The sequence below is a fragment of the Euphorbia lathyris genome, chromosome 6 (assembly GCF_963576675.1).
Source record: "Euphorbia lathyris chromosome 6, ddEupLath1.1, whole genome shotgun sequence".
NCBI lineage: Eukaryota > Viridiplantae > Streptophyta > Magnoliopsida > Malpighiales > Euphorbiaceae > Euphorbia > Euphorbia lathyris.
The window spans coordinates 21,619,930-21,638,469 of record NC_088915.1 but is presented as its reverse complement, the minus strand read 5'-3'; the positions used below and the strand labels follow the sequence as shown (position 1 = coordinate 21,638,469).

General features: G+C 37.0%; 1 protein-coding gene across 2 annotated transcripts; it reads right to left on the bottom strand.

The window, feature by feature from the left end:
- Positions 1-4,898: 4,898 nt before the first annotated feature.
- LOC136232666 (uncharacterized) lies at positions 4,899-18,093 on the bottom strand. Of its 2 annotated transcripts, XM_066021975.1 has the most exons (18): positions 17,651-18,093; positions 16,440-16,631; positions 16,159-16,314; positions 15,680-15,973; positions 15,151-15,368; positions 14,980-15,054; positions 13,987-14,053; positions 11,955-12,274; positions 10,983-11,216; positions 10,703-10,890; positions 8,670-8,811; positions 8,470-8,578; positions 7,554-7,656; positions 7,246-7,432; positions 6,587-6,685; positions 6,437-6,495; positions 5,453-5,558; positions 4,899-5,229 (listed from the first exon to the last, which is right to left on the bottom strand). In XM_066021975.1, the coding sequence occupies exons 1-18, from the start codon at positions 17,871-17,873 to the stop codon at positions 5,065-5,067; spliced, it is 2,937 nt and encodes a 978-aa protein (XP_065878047.1). In that variant the 5' UTR covers positions 17,874-18,093; the 3' UTR covers positions 4,899-5,064. The 2 variants fall into 2 exon arrangements, with proteins under 2 accessions (XP_065878047.1, XP_065878048.1); XM_066021976.1 differs by lacking the exon at positions 17,651-18,093 and having other exon boundaries at positions 15,680-15,984; positions 16,440-16,579.
- Between the last annotated feature and the right edge of the window lie 447 nt (positions 18,094-18,540).

Here is an 18,540-nt window from a genome sequence, read left to right as displayed (position 1 = left end):
CCAAATTATCAGACTCCACAGAGAGCCTCTTAACACCCAGCCTTTTAGCAAGATTGATTCCAGTAAGAATAGCCCAGAGCTCCGCAGAAAAGGAAGAACCCAACCCTAAATTCTGGGAGAACCCAGAAAGCCAGACGCCCCCTACATCTCTAAGCACACCTCCAGCCGCAATCTTACCGTTACTGAGGCAGGAACCATCAGTATTCAGCTTCACAACCCCCTCTCTTGGCCTGCTCCATCCCACGAGATGGACATCACAACACTGAGAGGCTCTGGCAAGGGACTCTCCTTTGAAACTATCGATAATAGAGAAAAGTTTTTTCGAGAAGAAATCAGCTAAGTTTGTCATAAAAACAGTTTTATCTCCAAAAATCTCCTCGTTTCTCCATTTCCAAACTTGGTGACAGATAATAGCAAAGAAAATGTCACCATGCTCCATGTATGGAAGCAACTTTCCTCTAACACCATCAGAGAACCAGTCGACCTCAGAATGTGCCATGAAGGAAGAGAAAATATGGTGTGGGAGAATTTTCCTCCAAACCTCTTTACTATTAGAGCAATCTCTAAGAGCATGGCACAAAGTCTCAACATGGCCTCTGCATCTACTGCAAGCTCCAGAATCAGCCAAGTGCCTTCTGTGCCTATCCGAATTAGTAAGAAGCCTGTCCTTAACGCCCAGCCACAGGAAACTCCTAATACGGAAAGGAACTTTAAGGGTCCAAATCGACTTCCACACATCCGAGGGAGGATCAGATCTAAAGAGAGAGAAAGCTTCAAAGGCCGATTTGCAAGAATAAACTCCATTGTTAGTCAGCGCCCAACAGTGCCTATCCAAGTCTTCCTCTTGATTACTCACCTTCACTCCCCGCATTCTAAGGAGAGTCTCAAGGCTAAAGAAAGTATCAAACTTTGACCAGATCCAGTCCCCTTCCGAGTCAACCATATCGGCAATCCTCCAGTTGCGTATATCACTAGGCGGGGGGGAAGAACACACCTCAATTAACGGTTTATCCCCAATCCAGTTATCAAACCAGAAACTAATGGACTTACCATTCCCCACCTCCAGGCCAACTCCCAAGCAGAACTCATCAAACACAGCACTAAGTCCTTTCCAGAGGAAGGAACAATTAGCAACTCTCTCTTTCGGGCCCCCGAAGATTTTGTCTTTCCGATACTTACCACAAAGGAGGCGAACCCAAAGAGAGGAGGGGTTTTGCCACATACGCCAAAGGAGTTTCATTAATAAAACTTTATTATTGTCCTTTGCTTTCCTAATACCCAGACCCCCAGAATCTTTAGGCTGGCAAACCTCACTCCAAGGCACAAGATGGATCTTCCTGCCCTCCGCAGCTTCCCCCCACAGGAACCTACGGTTAATCTTGTCAAGATCATTAAGCACAGGATCCGGAAGCTTACAAGCCTGCATGATGTGATTGGGAGCAGCACAATTAACAGATTGAATTAACGTGAGGCGGCCAGCGAGAGACAGAGTCTTGGCTTTCCAAGTGGCACACTTCGAATTAGCTTTATCCAAAGTCTCTTTGAAGGAGCCTTTAGACACACGCTCACTATGGAGGGGAACGCCCAGATACTTCCCAAGAGAATCAGTAAGAGGAATACCTGAGAGATCACTTAATCTCTTACAGACTCTCTGATTCATATTCTTAGAGCACATCATCCTAGATTTCTGGATATTAAGCTTCTGCCCAGAGGCCGAACAAAAACAATCCAGAATATCCATAATGACTCTCAACTGCTCCTCATTACCCTCAAGAAAGATAAGGACATCATCTGCAAAGAATAAGTGAGTCACCTGGGGACAGAAGCTGTTGATCGCCACAGGGTGGAAACTCCCATTATCAATCGCATCCTGAATCAGGTGAGAGAGCCTCTCCATAGCAATAACAAAAAGGAAAGGGCTCATAGGATCCCCCTGACGGATTCCTCTGCCCGGGGAAAATTCCTCCGACATATCCCCATTGACCATAACTTGAAACACAGGAGAAGAAATACATACCTTAATTAAACTTCTCCAGCTGTCCGGGATTCTAGCTCTCTCAAGGCTCTCCATCAAGAAATCCCAATTAATTCGATCATAGGCCTTCTCTAAATCCAGCTTCAGAGCCACAATGCCTTTCCTCCCCTTCCTAATCTTCATCGTGTGGACCATCTCTTGGGCGATCACCACATTATCCATCATTTGTCTACCAGGCACAAAGCTACCCTGATTCTGACAAATGATCGCAGGAAGAATGCCACGGATTCTATTAGCCACAATCTTTGTAACAGTTTTGTAAAGAACATTACAAAGACTGATAGGTCTCATATGCAAAAAGGAAGAAGGCTTATCAATCTTAGGAATCAGAACCAGGAGGGTTCTATTAACCAGCTCAATATCCTTCGAACCACTGAACACCCCCAAGACAAAATTATAGATGCCTTCCTTCACTACATCCCAATGCTTATGGTAAAAGCCCGCCGGAAGACCATCAATCCCAGGAGCTTTAGAAGCCCCAATGCTGAAGATAGCTTGGTCAATCTCTTTTCGGGAAATAGGTTGAAAGGCCTCCTGACTACAATCCTCACTGATTAAAGGAAATGTAGCAATAGAGTGAGCCCTCTCCAAAAGAACAGGTTCCTCTTTGAACAGCTCTCTGTAGAAATCCAGGGCTAAGTTCCGAATAACCTCATCTTCATAAACCCAATCACCATTAGAATCCTTAATGGCCTCAATTCTATTTCTCTGCCTTCTGATCAGGGTAGAGAGATGGAAGTATTTGGTATTACGATCCCCATCTCTAATCCAGGACTTCCGAGACTTCTGGAACCAAAGGAACTCCTCCTGCCTAAGCACAGCCTCCAGCTCCTTCTGAAGGGTTCTGAGGAGGCCCTCAAGGCTATGATCAAACCTCCCCTCCAACCTGCGTTGAATGCCCTCCATCCTCTTTAAACTTGTTCTTCCTTCTGATAATATGCCCAAACACATTCCTATTCCACCCCTGCACCTTATTCCTGAACCCTTCAGCAGCTTGCAGTACATACGAATGAGGTCTCCAACTCTCATGAACGAACTCTTTAAACTTAGGATGGGACTCCCAAGCCAACTGATACCGGAACGGTCTCTTACCCCTAGGATGCTTACCTCTCAAAAGTCTAAACAAAATAGGACAATGATCCGAATGACGGAACGCGAGGTTCAACACAGAGCACTCGGGGAAGGAAGTTAGAGCTAAAACATTAGCGTAGACTTTGTCCAATCGAACAAAAGTATTATTACGCTTCCAAGTGAATTTATGACCAGAAGCCCCCAGATCGGAAAGCCCACATAAATCCATACTATTCTTGTGATGCAGACAGCGATTAACATAATGATTGGATCCCCCTCTCTGATCACTCATAAAGGCGATATCATTGAAGTCACCCGCCACAAACCAGGGCTCCGAAATGCTGACACTCATAGAATAGAGAATATAAATGTTCCTTGAGAGATTTTCTTTTATTAATATGTTATTCAAATTTTTTATCAAATATAATTTTTAGGAGCTACCTAATCCCCCATTTTCTCACTAGAAATAATTGACTATCGTCCTATTTATTTGACAAATTCAAATACGAGTCTTAATTAATGGAGGAAATAAAAATTTAGGTAGCTGGTGATCATACCAAATAGGTCTTATGAATCTATAAATAATGTTTTCTTTTAGGTAAATTTCAAATAAAACCTGTGATTTCACTAATTTTTAGATAAAGGATTGTGGTTTATTTTTTGTCAAAACGAGGATTGGGATTTCGCACTTTTAATAAAATAAGGACCTTTTGGATTAATGCTATTAAAATCATCTTTAACGATCTAAAAATGAAAATTTTCAAGAATTAAAGTTGTTCAATGTCATATTTGCTATGGAACTACATTTTCGATTTTCGAAAATCATCTTTTTTAAAACTCTCTCTTTTTACCAAACATCATCTAAATAATCTCAAAATAAAAAGGTTGAAGAATTAAAATTGCTTAGAATATTAATAGTTCTTAAAATCTGTCATTTTTAAAATCGTCAAAGGTGATTTTAATAGTATCAATTGAAAAAGTCCTTATTTTGCTAAAGTTGAAAACCTCAGTCCTTACTTTGAAAAAAAGTAAATCATAATCCTTTATCTGAAAATTAGTAAAACCACGTAGATTTTATTTGAAATTTACCATTTCTTTTATCTATCATTGTCTTTTCTCTTTGGATTTCATGTATGGCGTTTATCCTTTGCTACCTCATGAAGATTTCTCATTACTTTACATACATGTCGTCATTAGTAAATATAAAATTTAGTTTGACAATTATTAGAAAATGTGAAGATTTATTGTTTAAATTACATACTTGCATTTTCTGTTTTACTCACCCTATGAAGTTAGAAGATTCCTTCCTTAACGCCCCCATTTAAATTACAAACATACAAAAGCCAATTGAAGAAACAAACTATACTATGGCATTTTCATTGTCAATTCTCAGCAGCTTTGATTGACTTGCTAACATATAATAAGCAAATATGAGACAGACAGTTACAACTTCATCTAAAAAAGGCGGCTCAGCACGCGTCCCGCTAAGCGAGGGTCTGGGGAAGGATCATGCCACAAGGGTGTATTGGGGGCAAGCCTTCCCCTGCCAATTTTTTTTAGCAAGAGGCCGTTCCTAAGACGCGAACCCGTGACCTCTCGGTCACACGACAACAACGTTTACTGTTGCGCCAAGGCTCGCCCTCACAGTTATAACTTGATCTAATCCAAGAAAAAAAGAATTGCAGTAAAATATTATGTCAAAATGTATAATTTCAAGAAAATTGATAGCACCCATGCGAAAATTTCAAAGGTGAAAACTTGTAACTGTGCTTTGCTTATCTAGGAGAGCAGAGCATCAGAAAAAAAAAAAAGTGGTATTAGCAAAATTTGAATTGGATAGAGTTGATTACACAAATACAATGATCAAAGAGATTGATGGCTAAAAGAAATAGTAACCGCACCGCACCGCAAGCTGACTCTTAGTATGAAAAATGACTGGTGACTGTATTTCTAATAGCTTACATTGCTTTCCTAGATGATGAACTATCTGATCCAATTCGGATGTCTTTTGTGTATACATTTGTGATGGCAAAAAGTAACAGTACAAATACAACTTGAGCACTTACAATACCAAAATGACTGATGCTGTTACCTATTTCCATCCAGCTTCCAGTATTTCGGACCTGTTTTACATTGAAATTACCAGAAAGCGAGATTAGATTCCACGAACGAAACTAAGAACACTGGCGTTCTGTGTTTAGAAGCATCCTATTGTTCCGGACAAGGGAGCTAGCGCAATTCATTTTCAATTTCATAAGACACTTTTACCTTTTCTAAAAATGAAGTTCTACTAAAATTCAACTATATTAGAACAATAACATCATCTGAGCAGAAAAATAATCATACCAGGAAGAAGAAATGGATAGTCATCACGTCTGAAAATAATATAACGAGAAAATAACATCCCAACCGTGGAACGCGAAGTAGTTTAGTTATTGCACTGAAAACACATCTGCATTGAGCAATGAAATAAAAATTAAAATATTTCATCTTAACCAAAACATCAATGTGTGCTTGTGTGTAAATACAGAAATTTGTCTCGTTGTAATGTAACTCTATGAAAACATATAGCAAAAGCATTTAGATTCTGCTTTGTCAAAGAGCGCCACACTTCATTGATTTAAAAACTCTAAAGAGCATAAACATTCCTCAGGCAAGTAGCTAAACAAGTACTGGGGATTGGCGGTAAAAGAGACCTAGCTATTAGGGAAAGAGAACTCGATAATGAAAGTTGCATTTTATAAGCTCAAGTTCACATATACAAGCAGGCAGCATTGCCAGGAAACTGGGGAGAATTTTAAAATCCTGGCAAGGCCAATTTGAAACCGGACAGTTTAGTAGCATTCCACAGTATTATAATGTGAACTTCCACTTTACCATGACATCTATGTTGTTTACTTTCAAGTGTTCTACTTATTTATCTGGCTCTCCTATGGCAGTCACCAAATGAACGATTTTCAACTTAAAATTATTGGGTTCCGATCAAACAATCATTTCCATTTTTCATTTAAACTGCACATTCGCACAGGGAGAACTCAAGTCGTCGATCAATGATTAAACTAGAGATATGGTAAGGATCAACAGTCTGATATATGACCAACTTGAAATCCCAACTTTAGCTAACAATCTAAAAGAAAATTCTGACCAATAATAAAGTTGGATGGCTATTTTATTAAAACTGCTAGGAACCACCATGATTGATTAAACTAGAGATGTGACTGAACAATATTTCTCTTCAAAACATGATATTTTTCCATGAATGAGAGATGAGTTTTCACTAAGACCGTATTATTTTTCCTGTGAGCATATATTATATAAATCTATACTCACATGACGAGCATGAACGGTATTAGCAACTTGAAAATCAGAAGAGCTGCCATCAGAAAAGGCTGCAATTGCAAACAAAAAACATCAGTTTGTAACATATTTCAAACCTTCAAGGCTTCACCCACTATATGTTTGTATTCAGCTTAAACTTACACTGAAGATAGTGATGAAACGATACACCGATGAAATTTCAAAACTTGCAATACTTGCGAAATTCCCCGTTCCAAAGAAAGCAACATTGAATAAAACCAACTGAAAGTGAACAACACATTAAAGCCATATAAATTTTCAACATATATCGTTAACTGGACAACACATAAATCACATGATATAACTAAACATTTAAGGGTCCATGCATTAACTTGCTTCTTCAACAGAGGAAAGGTGGCCCTTATCATTTCCTTAAGCATTTTTATATATCACATGCCGCCTTTTTTTCTCATGGCAAATGATTTCAATCACTACAGAAATTCTCTTGAAATTCTGGTTACTCTAAATAAACCTGAACTACTCTAAATGGAATCCTTAACTAAACAAAACCCCAAGTTCAAATAGCCAAATAGTGGACAGTCTAGCTTCAAACATGTATCATGGACTGAGGCAGATTATACTAGTCAGTTAACAAAAATATCAAGCTTAAATTTCAATGTCATGCAAACACTTAAACGGATCTATCTTCCTTATCAAAGGGAATTGTTCCTGGTGTGATGAACTGAGGAAGGAGCTGAGTTGAAGCTTGAGTCTCCTGTCTTAGTAGGCAAAGAGATAAGAAATTAAACTAAAAAAAAAAATGGCAAAAGGATAATACTCACAAAAACTAATGGAATCCTCACATCAGAAAGCTGCAAGTATCTATCATCTTCCATTGTAGCTAGTTTCTCCATGTCTCTAGAGGAGGCTGACAATTTATTCACCTTGGTCAAGTGCAGGAGTGTATTTTCAAATAGTATCCATGCCAAAAGTACAAGAGCAAGTGCACCATAGAAGACGGCTTCATATCTACAAGAATTTCATGAAAAGGCACCAAAGGGGAGGAACAATAAAAGCATAAGTGCTTCTTATAATTGTGCATGCCCAAGAAAATGACAAATTAGCATTATAGTCCAAAATTCATAGATACCCGATAGATAGAAGAAGGAATGGAGGTGCAAAGCCAAGAAATATTGAAGTAAGTCTGGAAAATATGCCATTTTCCGAGAAAAGTGGGAGAAGTATAGAAAAACCTATAACCACACAACCATACAGTGTCAATAAACAAATAACTCATGAATGCTTAAACTCAGAAGTTATAGCACATAATATACTAAAGAATGGAGAACATAGAACTAAAATTAAGAACCTTTTATTTGAAACATGCTTTCTCTACTCGATATAAATAAATAAATCCATGTTGTTGTGTTTCTATATTCAATCTAAGGGGTTGTTTGGTAATACCATTAAGCACTTAAAATTAATATATTAAGGGTCTAACGTTGGCAAGTTGGGCCAATTTGTAACATGATTAACAAAGTCTCTCACCAGTCATGAATCTTGTTATCTCGTGAAAAAGTAATTAAAATGAAAAATGAAAAATTATCTTGTGTTTTGCATGTGTTGGACAATAGAAAATTTAAAATCCAAATTTTGTCGAGCTTAAAGGCAATTCATCTCCAAAACTATTCTAAAATCGTAAAAAATGCAAATCCTTTTCTTTCTGAACCAACTGGCCTAGAACATGAGAACAAAATATTTTTGTTTTTAAACGATGTATGAAAGACCCAACTTGTCAACATTAGGCGCCCAATTGTACCATTTATAATGTTAGGGAAATTGCTCTTGTCCGACAAGTAGTTTTGTACCTTATCTCTAAATTTTATAAAAAAAAAAGAAACTATTTACTCTCTAAATATATTTATATCACCATTTTCATAAACATGTTTTTTATATATATATTAAAAAAAAAAAAAAAACTTAATATGGTTAATTTAGTACTTATCAAACAGTTACATCATTTAATAGTTTTAGCATTTAGAATATTCAACACTTAAATGCATTACCTGCAAGAGACCAATTTATGAACTGATGTAATGCATGAAGTTCTTGTTTCTCGGTTCTGTGGGATGTTGCTAACCACACCATGATTGATGATAATCCAACCAAAAGAGCCTAGTTTTCATGAAAAAGTATATATGAATTTATATTTCTTAGTAAACCAAAAATCAAACTAGCAAGTAATATAACTTACAGATGTGCTAACCTGTACGTAAAACAGAAATGAAACCCTAGGTTTCTCCATTTGATGGTAGCAGATGCTAAACCAAAACTTATTCCCCTCAGAATGTTGATCTATCCATCTTGCAACTGCTCCAATTGTGATAATGATAAATCCACTTGTAATTCTGGAAACAAAGAGGCAACCATCAATTAATCAACTCAATCTAAAGCAATAAGGTTCCAGAAAACGTTCATCATTATTCGACATAGAGGTCTTAATAAGGAATTCCTCTTTTAGGCTCTTAATTTCAATAACATATCTTACAATGTAAGAGTCAATAAAACCTTATGATCAATGCTAGATATCTCAACCTTCATTTCCAATAAAATTGTTATAGACCATGTAACACACTAGGAATACATGGGATACCATGTAGATTAAGAGTCTACATTGATATATTTTACTTAAGAACAATACACATATATATACAAGGTTCAGGAGACATAGTAAGCCCACAGCAGCCTCTAACAATGCTTTAGTTGACTTAGCATGCTTACATTTATTACATCGACTTATTTTATAACACTCCCCCTCAAGCTGAAGCATGGATTTTAATCATGCTCAGCTTGCTACATATAGAGATAACATAGTCTTAAGACAATACCACTCAAAACAAAATAAAACATAAGAAACTGAAGATACTTCCGGATATAAAACATAATCCGGGAGATGCAACTCAGAAGAACAAAACGGATAGGCGGAAGGTAGATGACAAGACGACAGCAGAACAACAATCCTTGTCGGAAACAGAGAAGCAGATGCCAATATAAACATCGCGCAAGAGGCTGCCAACAATGTCAACAGAAAGGAGATTCACCGGAAAACTGACCGAACAGACACGTTGGAAAGAGAGAGGCGATATCGGTGGAAGAGCTGAAGCTTGGAACCCTAGGTCCAAACAGTCTGCTCACAATGCAGACAACAATGCTGAAAGAAACAGCCCAATATTACAAACCCAAAAATTCTGCTCACAAGGCAGAAAACGAATTCTGGAATCTTAATCCAGAAACCCAAGACACAAGCCGTAACAAGGTTCTGATCCCATGTAAGGAGGAATTTTCTTACAACGACGACGACACAGGGTAACCGGAATGTGAGGAAACGCTGATCGGAGGCGGAGAGGATGAACCAGAGGGGTGGTGAGATAAAATGACGTCCCAAGAGTGAGTATTCAAGAGACCCAAGCTCTTGACAGAAATGGAACCCTAGGAAATACTACCCAGAAAATATTGAACCCTTGCAGAAACACAACTCTGGAAATACTACCCAGAAAAAAGAATTCAGAAACCTTAGACCTTAGGCTCTGATACCATGTAATATACTAGGAATACATGGGATACCATGTAGATTAAGAGTCTACATTGATATATTTTACTTAAGAACAATACACATATATATACAAGGTTCTCCTTCAATCAAGGAGACATAGTAAGCCCACAACAGTCTCTAACAATGCTTTAGTTGACTTAGCCATGCTTACATTTATTACATTGACTTATTCTATAACAAAAATAATACTCTATAAAGAGGAAAACAATAAGAAGAGATGAACTTTCAGTTAATGATTCAAAACGATATCCATATACTGACCTATATAGAAAACGCCATCTTATCACAAGACAATTATAATTCACTTATGGTAAGATTTTGATAGAGAATGGCCTAGCCCATTATTAGGAAGGTTCTGGACGGGTGAATTTTATGGGACAGGGGTAGTTATGGTATAAGTCATTAGCATATAAGACAGGTTAGAGAAGGGAAAGGGAGATTAGGTTTTTGAGTTGTTGTTTGGCTGCTATTGCAGTGGCTGAGGTTTCTCCTGTGGGGATTAGAGGGTTAAACTCTATCCATTCTATCTTTGTTCTTAGTTTCCTTCTTCATATAACAATATAGCAGTATTTCTCTTTTACATTGTCATCTGTTTTTGAGTTTCTAACAGATTTCCACAACGTTTTAATCAATTTATGACTTCATAACCACAAATTCAGTAAATTAAAAACTTAGAAGAGCCTTACACTAGTCCGTTATTATCTGGAATTTCTGCAGGCATCAAAGTAAAAACAGAAAGACACCAACAAGCAATGCAGACAAAAATAGGAATTCCAGATCTCCATGGAATAGACTTGAAAAGATAAATAGAAGCTACGATTCCCACTGTAAAGAAACAATAAGTGTAGAGCTTCCTCTCTGTGAAGCTATTTACCTGCACAAAGTAAACATAACATCAAAGTAAAGATAAACTAACACTTAGACTTGTTAGAAGCCTAACATGCAATAGAATGTTTAATGCCTTACCAGCAATTCAAGGATGAGTATTGATACTACACAGGCAGCTAGAAGTTTGATTGCATAATTGGATTTTCTCCCAGTTATATTTCTCCACAATGCTTCAAAAAACTGATATTCACCAAGTATCTGGGTCCAAAGAAACACAGTCATCCCTATATACGCATGGTATAGAGGAGGAGAGTGCTCCACAAATACTAGGAAAGAAATTACTGCCATCAATAGGCATCCAAACAGATACACCTGTCAAAGACAATAACGTATATCAATGTTCATAGTGAACAATGGGATGAGAAAAAAATAAAAAGAGAAATGATAATGAGAAAAAGAATATTGCACCAGAGCAAATGCTGGACCATATATTTTTGTAGTTAGTTTCAACAACTCGGCCATATTATTAATTCCAACCAAGAAGTAAAGCATCGCCTAAATATATGCAGTTGGGAAAATGGTTAAAGCATTGAGTAATTAATCATTTGCCACAAAATGATGCCTCTCTGCATTCGGTTTCTAAACAGATGTATATTATCACATTGACTCGTCTCCATTCATTAGTTACCAAAAGTCTACTTCCATACACTTAGCTGAATCTTAAAGCTACCAAAAATATTACCTTTCAGCTTGCACAATCTACAAGTAACCGAAGGAAAAGACGAGCTCGAGTCTTGGAAAGTTCAAAATTCATCACATTTTTTATGTAGAAAAATAATACAGCATATAGCTTTTCTTAGCTGGCCAACTCTTCATTGTACTAATTTCAAAGTTGTGTCACACACTCCTGTATTGTGTATAAACCTTAATGACATTTAAGATATGAGCATTAGTAAATGTGCCTGCAACAGAATCAGAACTTGTGCTCGGCATGAACACGATAACTTCACATACATTTTTCTTTAGTTTTTTGTTTTTCTTCATCCTTTCCCTCTTTCTGAAATGATGTAAAATACGGGTCATAAGAGGTTAAGCTTACTTGGAAATTACTTTTGTAGTTTTATGTTTCTGTTGTGCGGCTTGCTCATATATGTTTCCTGCCACTGAAGTATAAGATTGTAGCACATGGAGAATGAGATAAATCATCCAACCAACATATCCAAGAGTAATTGTAGTCATCAGCATCAACCAGTCATATGTTTGAAAGTAATGTAGTCCTTGCAGTGCCAGACTTCTTAGCTTTTCAGTCAGAGTCATTGCAGTTTGATAATCTCGTACAGATAGTAGGAGTTCAATGTGTTCCAACAAAGAGGAATATTGAGCCATCGGTTCAAAAGGCTTGAAAAATAATGAGTTTGACTGCTTTATTTCTAAGTTTATCAAGAAAATCAACAAAGTAGGGAATCATCAATATCCTGGACGAATCACATGCATCAAAGACAACACAATTTCAGGATATCATAGATCATATGTGATGCGAACCTAGAAGGAACAAAGCCTTGAAAATCCACAAGTAGATTTGATATTTCCGACTGGTGTGAACCCCAAACGAATTAACCTATAAAAGCCCTAAGAAACAAAATCATGAAAACCACATAAATATAATCTTGGGTAAAGTACAAAAAAAAAACCCTGTGATTTCCGACTTTTGCAAACAAGGTCCCGTGTTTTAAAAGCGTACAAACGGGGGTCTGTGGTACCAGCCGTTAACAAAGAAGGTATTTTTTATGGATGCCGTTAAGTTGTGCTGACCTGTCACTTTGACTGAAAATTGCACCAAGGGCAATTATCATGCTTGGAAAATTTTACTTGACAAATTTAGTTCAGTGCACAGAAAATTGAGAAAGAACTTTCCCAAGCATCAATAGCAATCCAACAAAGCCTACCAACTCAATACTTAGAACCATTATAAATACTTAAAGACATACCACAATGAACTGCAATCCTGGAAATTTTGAACCAGAGGCTGTATGGACCAAAAAAGAAGAGGAAAAGCGAATTTGGGAAATGGAATTTCTCAAGCCTTTTATACCACAATTGGGATGCGAAAGGATGAAATTGCCCTTGGTGCAATTTTCAGTCAAAGTGCCAGGTCAACCCAACTTAACGGCATCCATAAAAAATCTCTTCTTTGTTAATGGCTGGTACCACAGACCCCCGTTTGTACGCTTTTAAAACACGGGACTTTGTTTGCAAAAGTCGGAAACCACAGGGTTTTTTTTTTGTACTTTACCCTATAATCTTTAGACCCGACCCATACACTATCAGAACAGTAAAAAAGGGCGGCCCGGTGCACTATGCGTCCCCGCTAAGCGAGGGTCCGGGGAGGGGTCCCACCACAAGGGTGTACTGGGGGCAAGCCTTCCCCTGCCAATTTATTTCGCAAGAGGCCGCTCCTAAGACTCGAACCCGTGACCTCTTGGTCACACGACAACAACGTTTACCGTTGCGCCAAGGCTCGCCCCCAGTACCTAATGATATTGACCCCACAGCCTAGAAAGAGATGAGGATGAGGGTACAAGTCATTAGAAAGCCACAAGATCTAATGACCTTGATAAGTTCAAAGTATTTCCTAAATGAACCATGAAAGAGAAATTCTCTCTATAAAACACTTTTATTCATTCATTTGTAGTTTAATACATAATATGCCTATTTGTCGGCTAAAGTCGATCCGTGCACGGGCAAGCAGCAGAGGTAAAAGCTTAACCTAATTAATCTATATGAGAAATAATAAAATAGTATTAATGCTAATCTAAATAGGAAATATGAATTCTAGTATACTTGGGAAATATAAACCATAATCTAAAGAGGACAAATAAAGACAATATTAATCTCAGTAGGAAATATAATATTACAATGAAAATCTGTTATTCTAGGCAGAATCTCATCAATATGACCAGTAAGGAATAACCACTGATATTAAACAAGATAGTACTATCTAATGCTTAAAGTTGGAACATCAAACATTCATCAGCAAGCACTTCAACAGCATCATCAAAGCAAAATAAAATTTACTGAAAGGAAATGTGTATACTATATGTAAGAAGCAAGAAAGAGACTGTCATATAAAAGAAAAGGATACGTGATTTTCGAAGAAATTGGTTGAGGATTTGCTTTGTATTCGCAAGAACAGCTTCAACTTCTTCAGCCTGCGTATCAGAAAGTAGAAGGAAAATTCAGTTAACATGAAATTACTGGGGGTATTTTATTTTCCATGTAAAGTTTCAGTTCTTGCTTCTATAAATAAGAAAAGATCTACTCCTCTTAACATGTAGCCTATCCAAAATTTTGTTTTATCCGAGTAAACTAATGTCAAATATTAATATAAAGTGGACCTTTAACTATCAGCTTGAGCTTTTAGTTCAATTGGTTCCATGACATGGTTTCAGAGCCAATATGACCAAGTGGTCCAGGGTTCGATTCCTAGCAGCCCCATTTGTTGAGTTATTTGCAGGACATGGTAATTTGGACCTGTGTTGTGCACGCTTCAAGCCTAGTAGGCATTCGAGTGTGGGGGTGTGTTATCTATTAATATGAAGTGGACCTTTAACTATAAGCTTGAGCTTGGGTATTCACGTGTGAGGTACGTCAGCTATTAATATGAAGTGGACCCTTAACTATCAGCTTGAGCTTTTAGTTCAATCGGTTCCATGACATATTATAACAATTCATAACAGATATTAGTTCCAGTTCTTGCTTCATATTTGTTGATGATAAGGCAAGATAATTAAGGACGTGACAAAAATCTAAAACAATAGGTATGCTCTTTAAAAGGTAAGTGGATTGAATTTGGGATGAACAAAAAGGAATGTAAGTATTATTTTTTGGGAAGGAGGGCATATCTTTTTTCCAATTAAGAATTGCAAAATAAAATTACAAGGATCTAAGAACTATTAATTGATAACTGAACACAGACTCCTGTAAGAATCAGTTAAAACCTTTTCTATTTCCTAATTAAAAGAATATATGCTGCCGTCCACCCAAAAGATAAATCCGACATCTGTCACTGCCTATACAATACTAATGAGATAACACAATTTACTATTTGTTATAAGTATATCAATATCAAACCAACCTCAATCATATCAACATATCCAAGTGGTAAATTACCAACTGAGTTAACAGGACATGGTAAACCAAGAAGAGTGGACTGCAAAACAAAAGGAAACGTGAAGATCAGTTAAGCAATGAAAGTCAAGCACAGCAAGACATAAACAAGCAATTTTCTGGAAGAAAAATTTACAACCATTAGCGGTGCAATATCAGCTTGATTCACATCCACCCTTTCAATACCATTCAGGCCCCAGTCTATTGGTGTTGGCATGTCATGAGCATGTTCATCAACAAAATGAAAGCCATCATCAGAATGGTTAATGCTGGAGATTGGCTTGGGATTTTTGACACCTGCTCCCCACACAACAAGGGGAGTATCAGTGTTTGAAGGATGCCCATCTCCATGACTACCTGGCAATAGAACCATATATTTCAGCATCCATGCATCAAATAACAGAGCATCTCCATAACAAGCACTTAGAGGAGCTTGTAACTCAGCCTTTTATTAAACATGCTGAAATTTAAGGCCATGGCGTGAACATCTTGAATACTAGTTTTAGTAATTTAGCAGCCACTTGAACTTCTTAGTATAGGTCAATCAGATCCATATCTCAAATTATACACATTATCATTCTCAAATATAATGCATTCATTTCTCAAAAAGAGAAGTAGATGAATGGTAAGAAGCATTCTCAATTAGAAGTTGCTATTTTCCAACAAACCTTTATCACTCATTCCATGATCAGCTGTAAATACATACGCTGTTCTATTGTCCTTATAATAATCTTCAAGAAGGGAATAAACACGTTCAGCTATGCGGTCTACAACCTTGACATTATTGAGATAGATGGACGAAAAGGGCCGATGAGCGTGACCATTAGAATCACAGCCAAGTAGATGTAGAAAGATTACAAGATTATCCTGTAGAAGTAACTCCTTCAAGCTTGTGTCTTCATTGGACCTATTCAGAAGGCTCTGAAATTGATCAAAAGACCACTCATCCAAAAAGGAAGCATCTGCATGAACACTAACAATTTGATAAAGTATTTAAGAAAAGAGAGATATATTGGATGGGGTACAAAAATTTGGGTTCCTGTGACATTATATACTAATTAAGAATTATTCATTACAGCCACTATCTTCTTTTCTATATGATAGTATGACAAAATTTCCAAATTTGGGTGAACAGGTTGTGACAAACCAGTTGCAAAGTCTTCGAATTCGTGAGGATAGGTCTTCCATGTGCTATGTGGCAAGGCACCACAGAATATTGGGACAATATCTGGGCTACCATAAGCAAATGTATGCCTGCTTCGGTTAAAAACTGAATCAAACTCCACTGGATTAGCTTTCCATCCTGGAAATGCAATGGAGTAGTATCATTGAATTACAGCAATATGATCACAGTAAAAAAGAAGATATCCCTAAAATATTTATAAGAACTCATTCATTTACATGGTATAGGAAGACAAAACAAACAACCTTTTGTAACTGCACTAGGATCCTCATAGAATCCGGCAATTATAGAAACATGTCCGGGCCTTGATTCAGTAGGGGGCCTAGCATGAGAAACTCCCCATCTACCTTGGTTTTTAATTATATTTCTCAGAAATGGAGCCCTGTAATTTCCCATGGAATCTGGCTCATAAAATTTATCAGCACGTAAACCATCCGCTGCAGTCAAGACATTTTAACAGGAGGATTAGTCCTTGGTAACAAGTCTTAGGTAATTTAGCAATATCACTGAAAGGTAAGTAAAAGAAATGCAATAAGATTCTCAAATATTAAAGAAGTTAGCTTAATAACAACAGACGGATCTAAATCATCAAAATACAGTTCGAATTCATAATCCAGGCCAAATAGAGCATTGCAGTTCCTGAAAAACTGACATGTTTTCTCTGTTATTCCTGTTCTAGACTATACAAGATATCAATAATAACTTATCGTTCTCTAATATTGTCAAACAATGATTGCTTCCTCGCTGAATTTCCAGTTTGAATAATTAACGCCAGTAAGTTGAAGATCAAAGTTAGAATAAGATCAATTAGCTACAAAATTAATACCCAATAAGACCTAGAATGATTTTAGTTCTACTCAGCATCCGTTTTTCTTTCCTTTATTTTACTCTTGGGGTAAAAATATAAGCAATCAAAGACGTCCAATGAAGTAAAATTATAAGGCCATCAAGTTTCAAGCTAAACTTGAGTGAACTGAAACTACTAGCTACAACAGAAATTGTATTTAATCAACCCCATTAAAGGGCGGCCCGGTCGCATTACGCGTCCCCGCTGAGCGAGGGTCCGGGGAGGGGTCCCACCACAAGGGTGTATTGGGGGCAAGCCTTCCCTTGCCAATTTAATTGGCAAGAGGCCGCTCCTAAGACTCGAACCCGTGACCTCTGGTCACACGGCAACAACGTTTTACCGTTGCGCCAAGGCTCGCCCTCTTAATCAACCCCATTATTGCTAATAATTTTAAATTGTTAGTTAGATAATGCAACTTTTGCACAGTAAACAATTTCTCAAGCTTGAAATGAGCAAGCTCCATTTCCTACTATAACTACACTACAAACTGAAACTCCACCTATGTAATGATATAGATTAATAAAAATAATATAGAAAGTGAAAAACAAACTAAACAAATTGTCCTAGATGCAAATGAGCAAACGGATAGTGAAGGGTAAGAGATGATACCAACGACGAGAACAAGACGTTTGGCAGGGGCTTTGAAACGAGGTTTGACAAGATCCATTCCATGGACAATAGGCGACTTGAAATAGATGTCGAAAATGCTTAACATATAGACAGCGTGAAGAATGACACCAAGTATTACTAGCCATCTCTCTCTCCTTCTTATCAAATTCTTTCTTCTCTGCATTCCTTCTTTCATCCCCAAGATCCCAGCGCTATTGCCCATTTCCTTTCACCTTCTCTGATCCTGCTTTCTTCTGTTTCCAATTTTCTTGCAAACAGAGCAATTCGTTGAACGTAATAAATTTCAGAAGTTCAAAACTGGAATTGGATCTCCGAAAACTTTTGGCCCAATGGGCTCAAGAAGCGCCTGAACCTAATCTCTGGATAAGCAAATCCTTCACTTGGAATGACCATGGGTACGAGTTTTATAGGTTCTTGGCACTATCCGTGTTGAATTGACTTGAATCTTGTATAAAAAGGTTTGAAACCATAATAAAATTGAAAAAAATACATGGACCGACGGGTATAACTATATTTCAGTTATCCTGTACTCGCTATAGTTTGTTAATTTATAAATTTTTGCTTTAATTAATATATATTAAAGAGTAAACCGAAAAAACGTAAGTCTCAATAATAAATAAAATTCTGAAATATTTTGATCTGGATCTATAGAGCAAAACACATTAGATCTCCTATCGAACATTCAACAAGAGCTTCTATAATTCCTTTATCCTAATTAGGATAGTTCAGTCATATTCTAATTAGGAATCTTGGATGTGTATGAGTAAATATATCTATATTAAGGAACTATATTTATTTTTGGATTCCTTCTAGTTATATGATAAAAATATTAATCATATTCTAAATAAGATTTTTTTTTTTATGAAACT

What these genes read in the sequence shown, in the direction of transcription:
- LOC136232666 (XM_066021975.1), bottom strand. Translation starts at nt 17,873, where the DNA reads ATGGGCAATAGCGCTGGGATCTTGGGGATGAAAGAAGGAATGCAGAGA. An exon ending in TCATGGAATGAGTGATAAAG is followed by an intron (nt 15,369 to 15,679) that starts GTTTGTTGGAAA and finishes TTCTATTGCCAG; the next exon opens with GTAGTCATGGAGATGGGCAT. An exon ending in AGAAACATAAAACTACAAAA is followed by an intron (nt 11,217 to 11,954) that starts GTAATTTCCAAG and finishes TGTCTTTGACAG; the next exon opens with GTGTATCTGTTTGGATGCCT.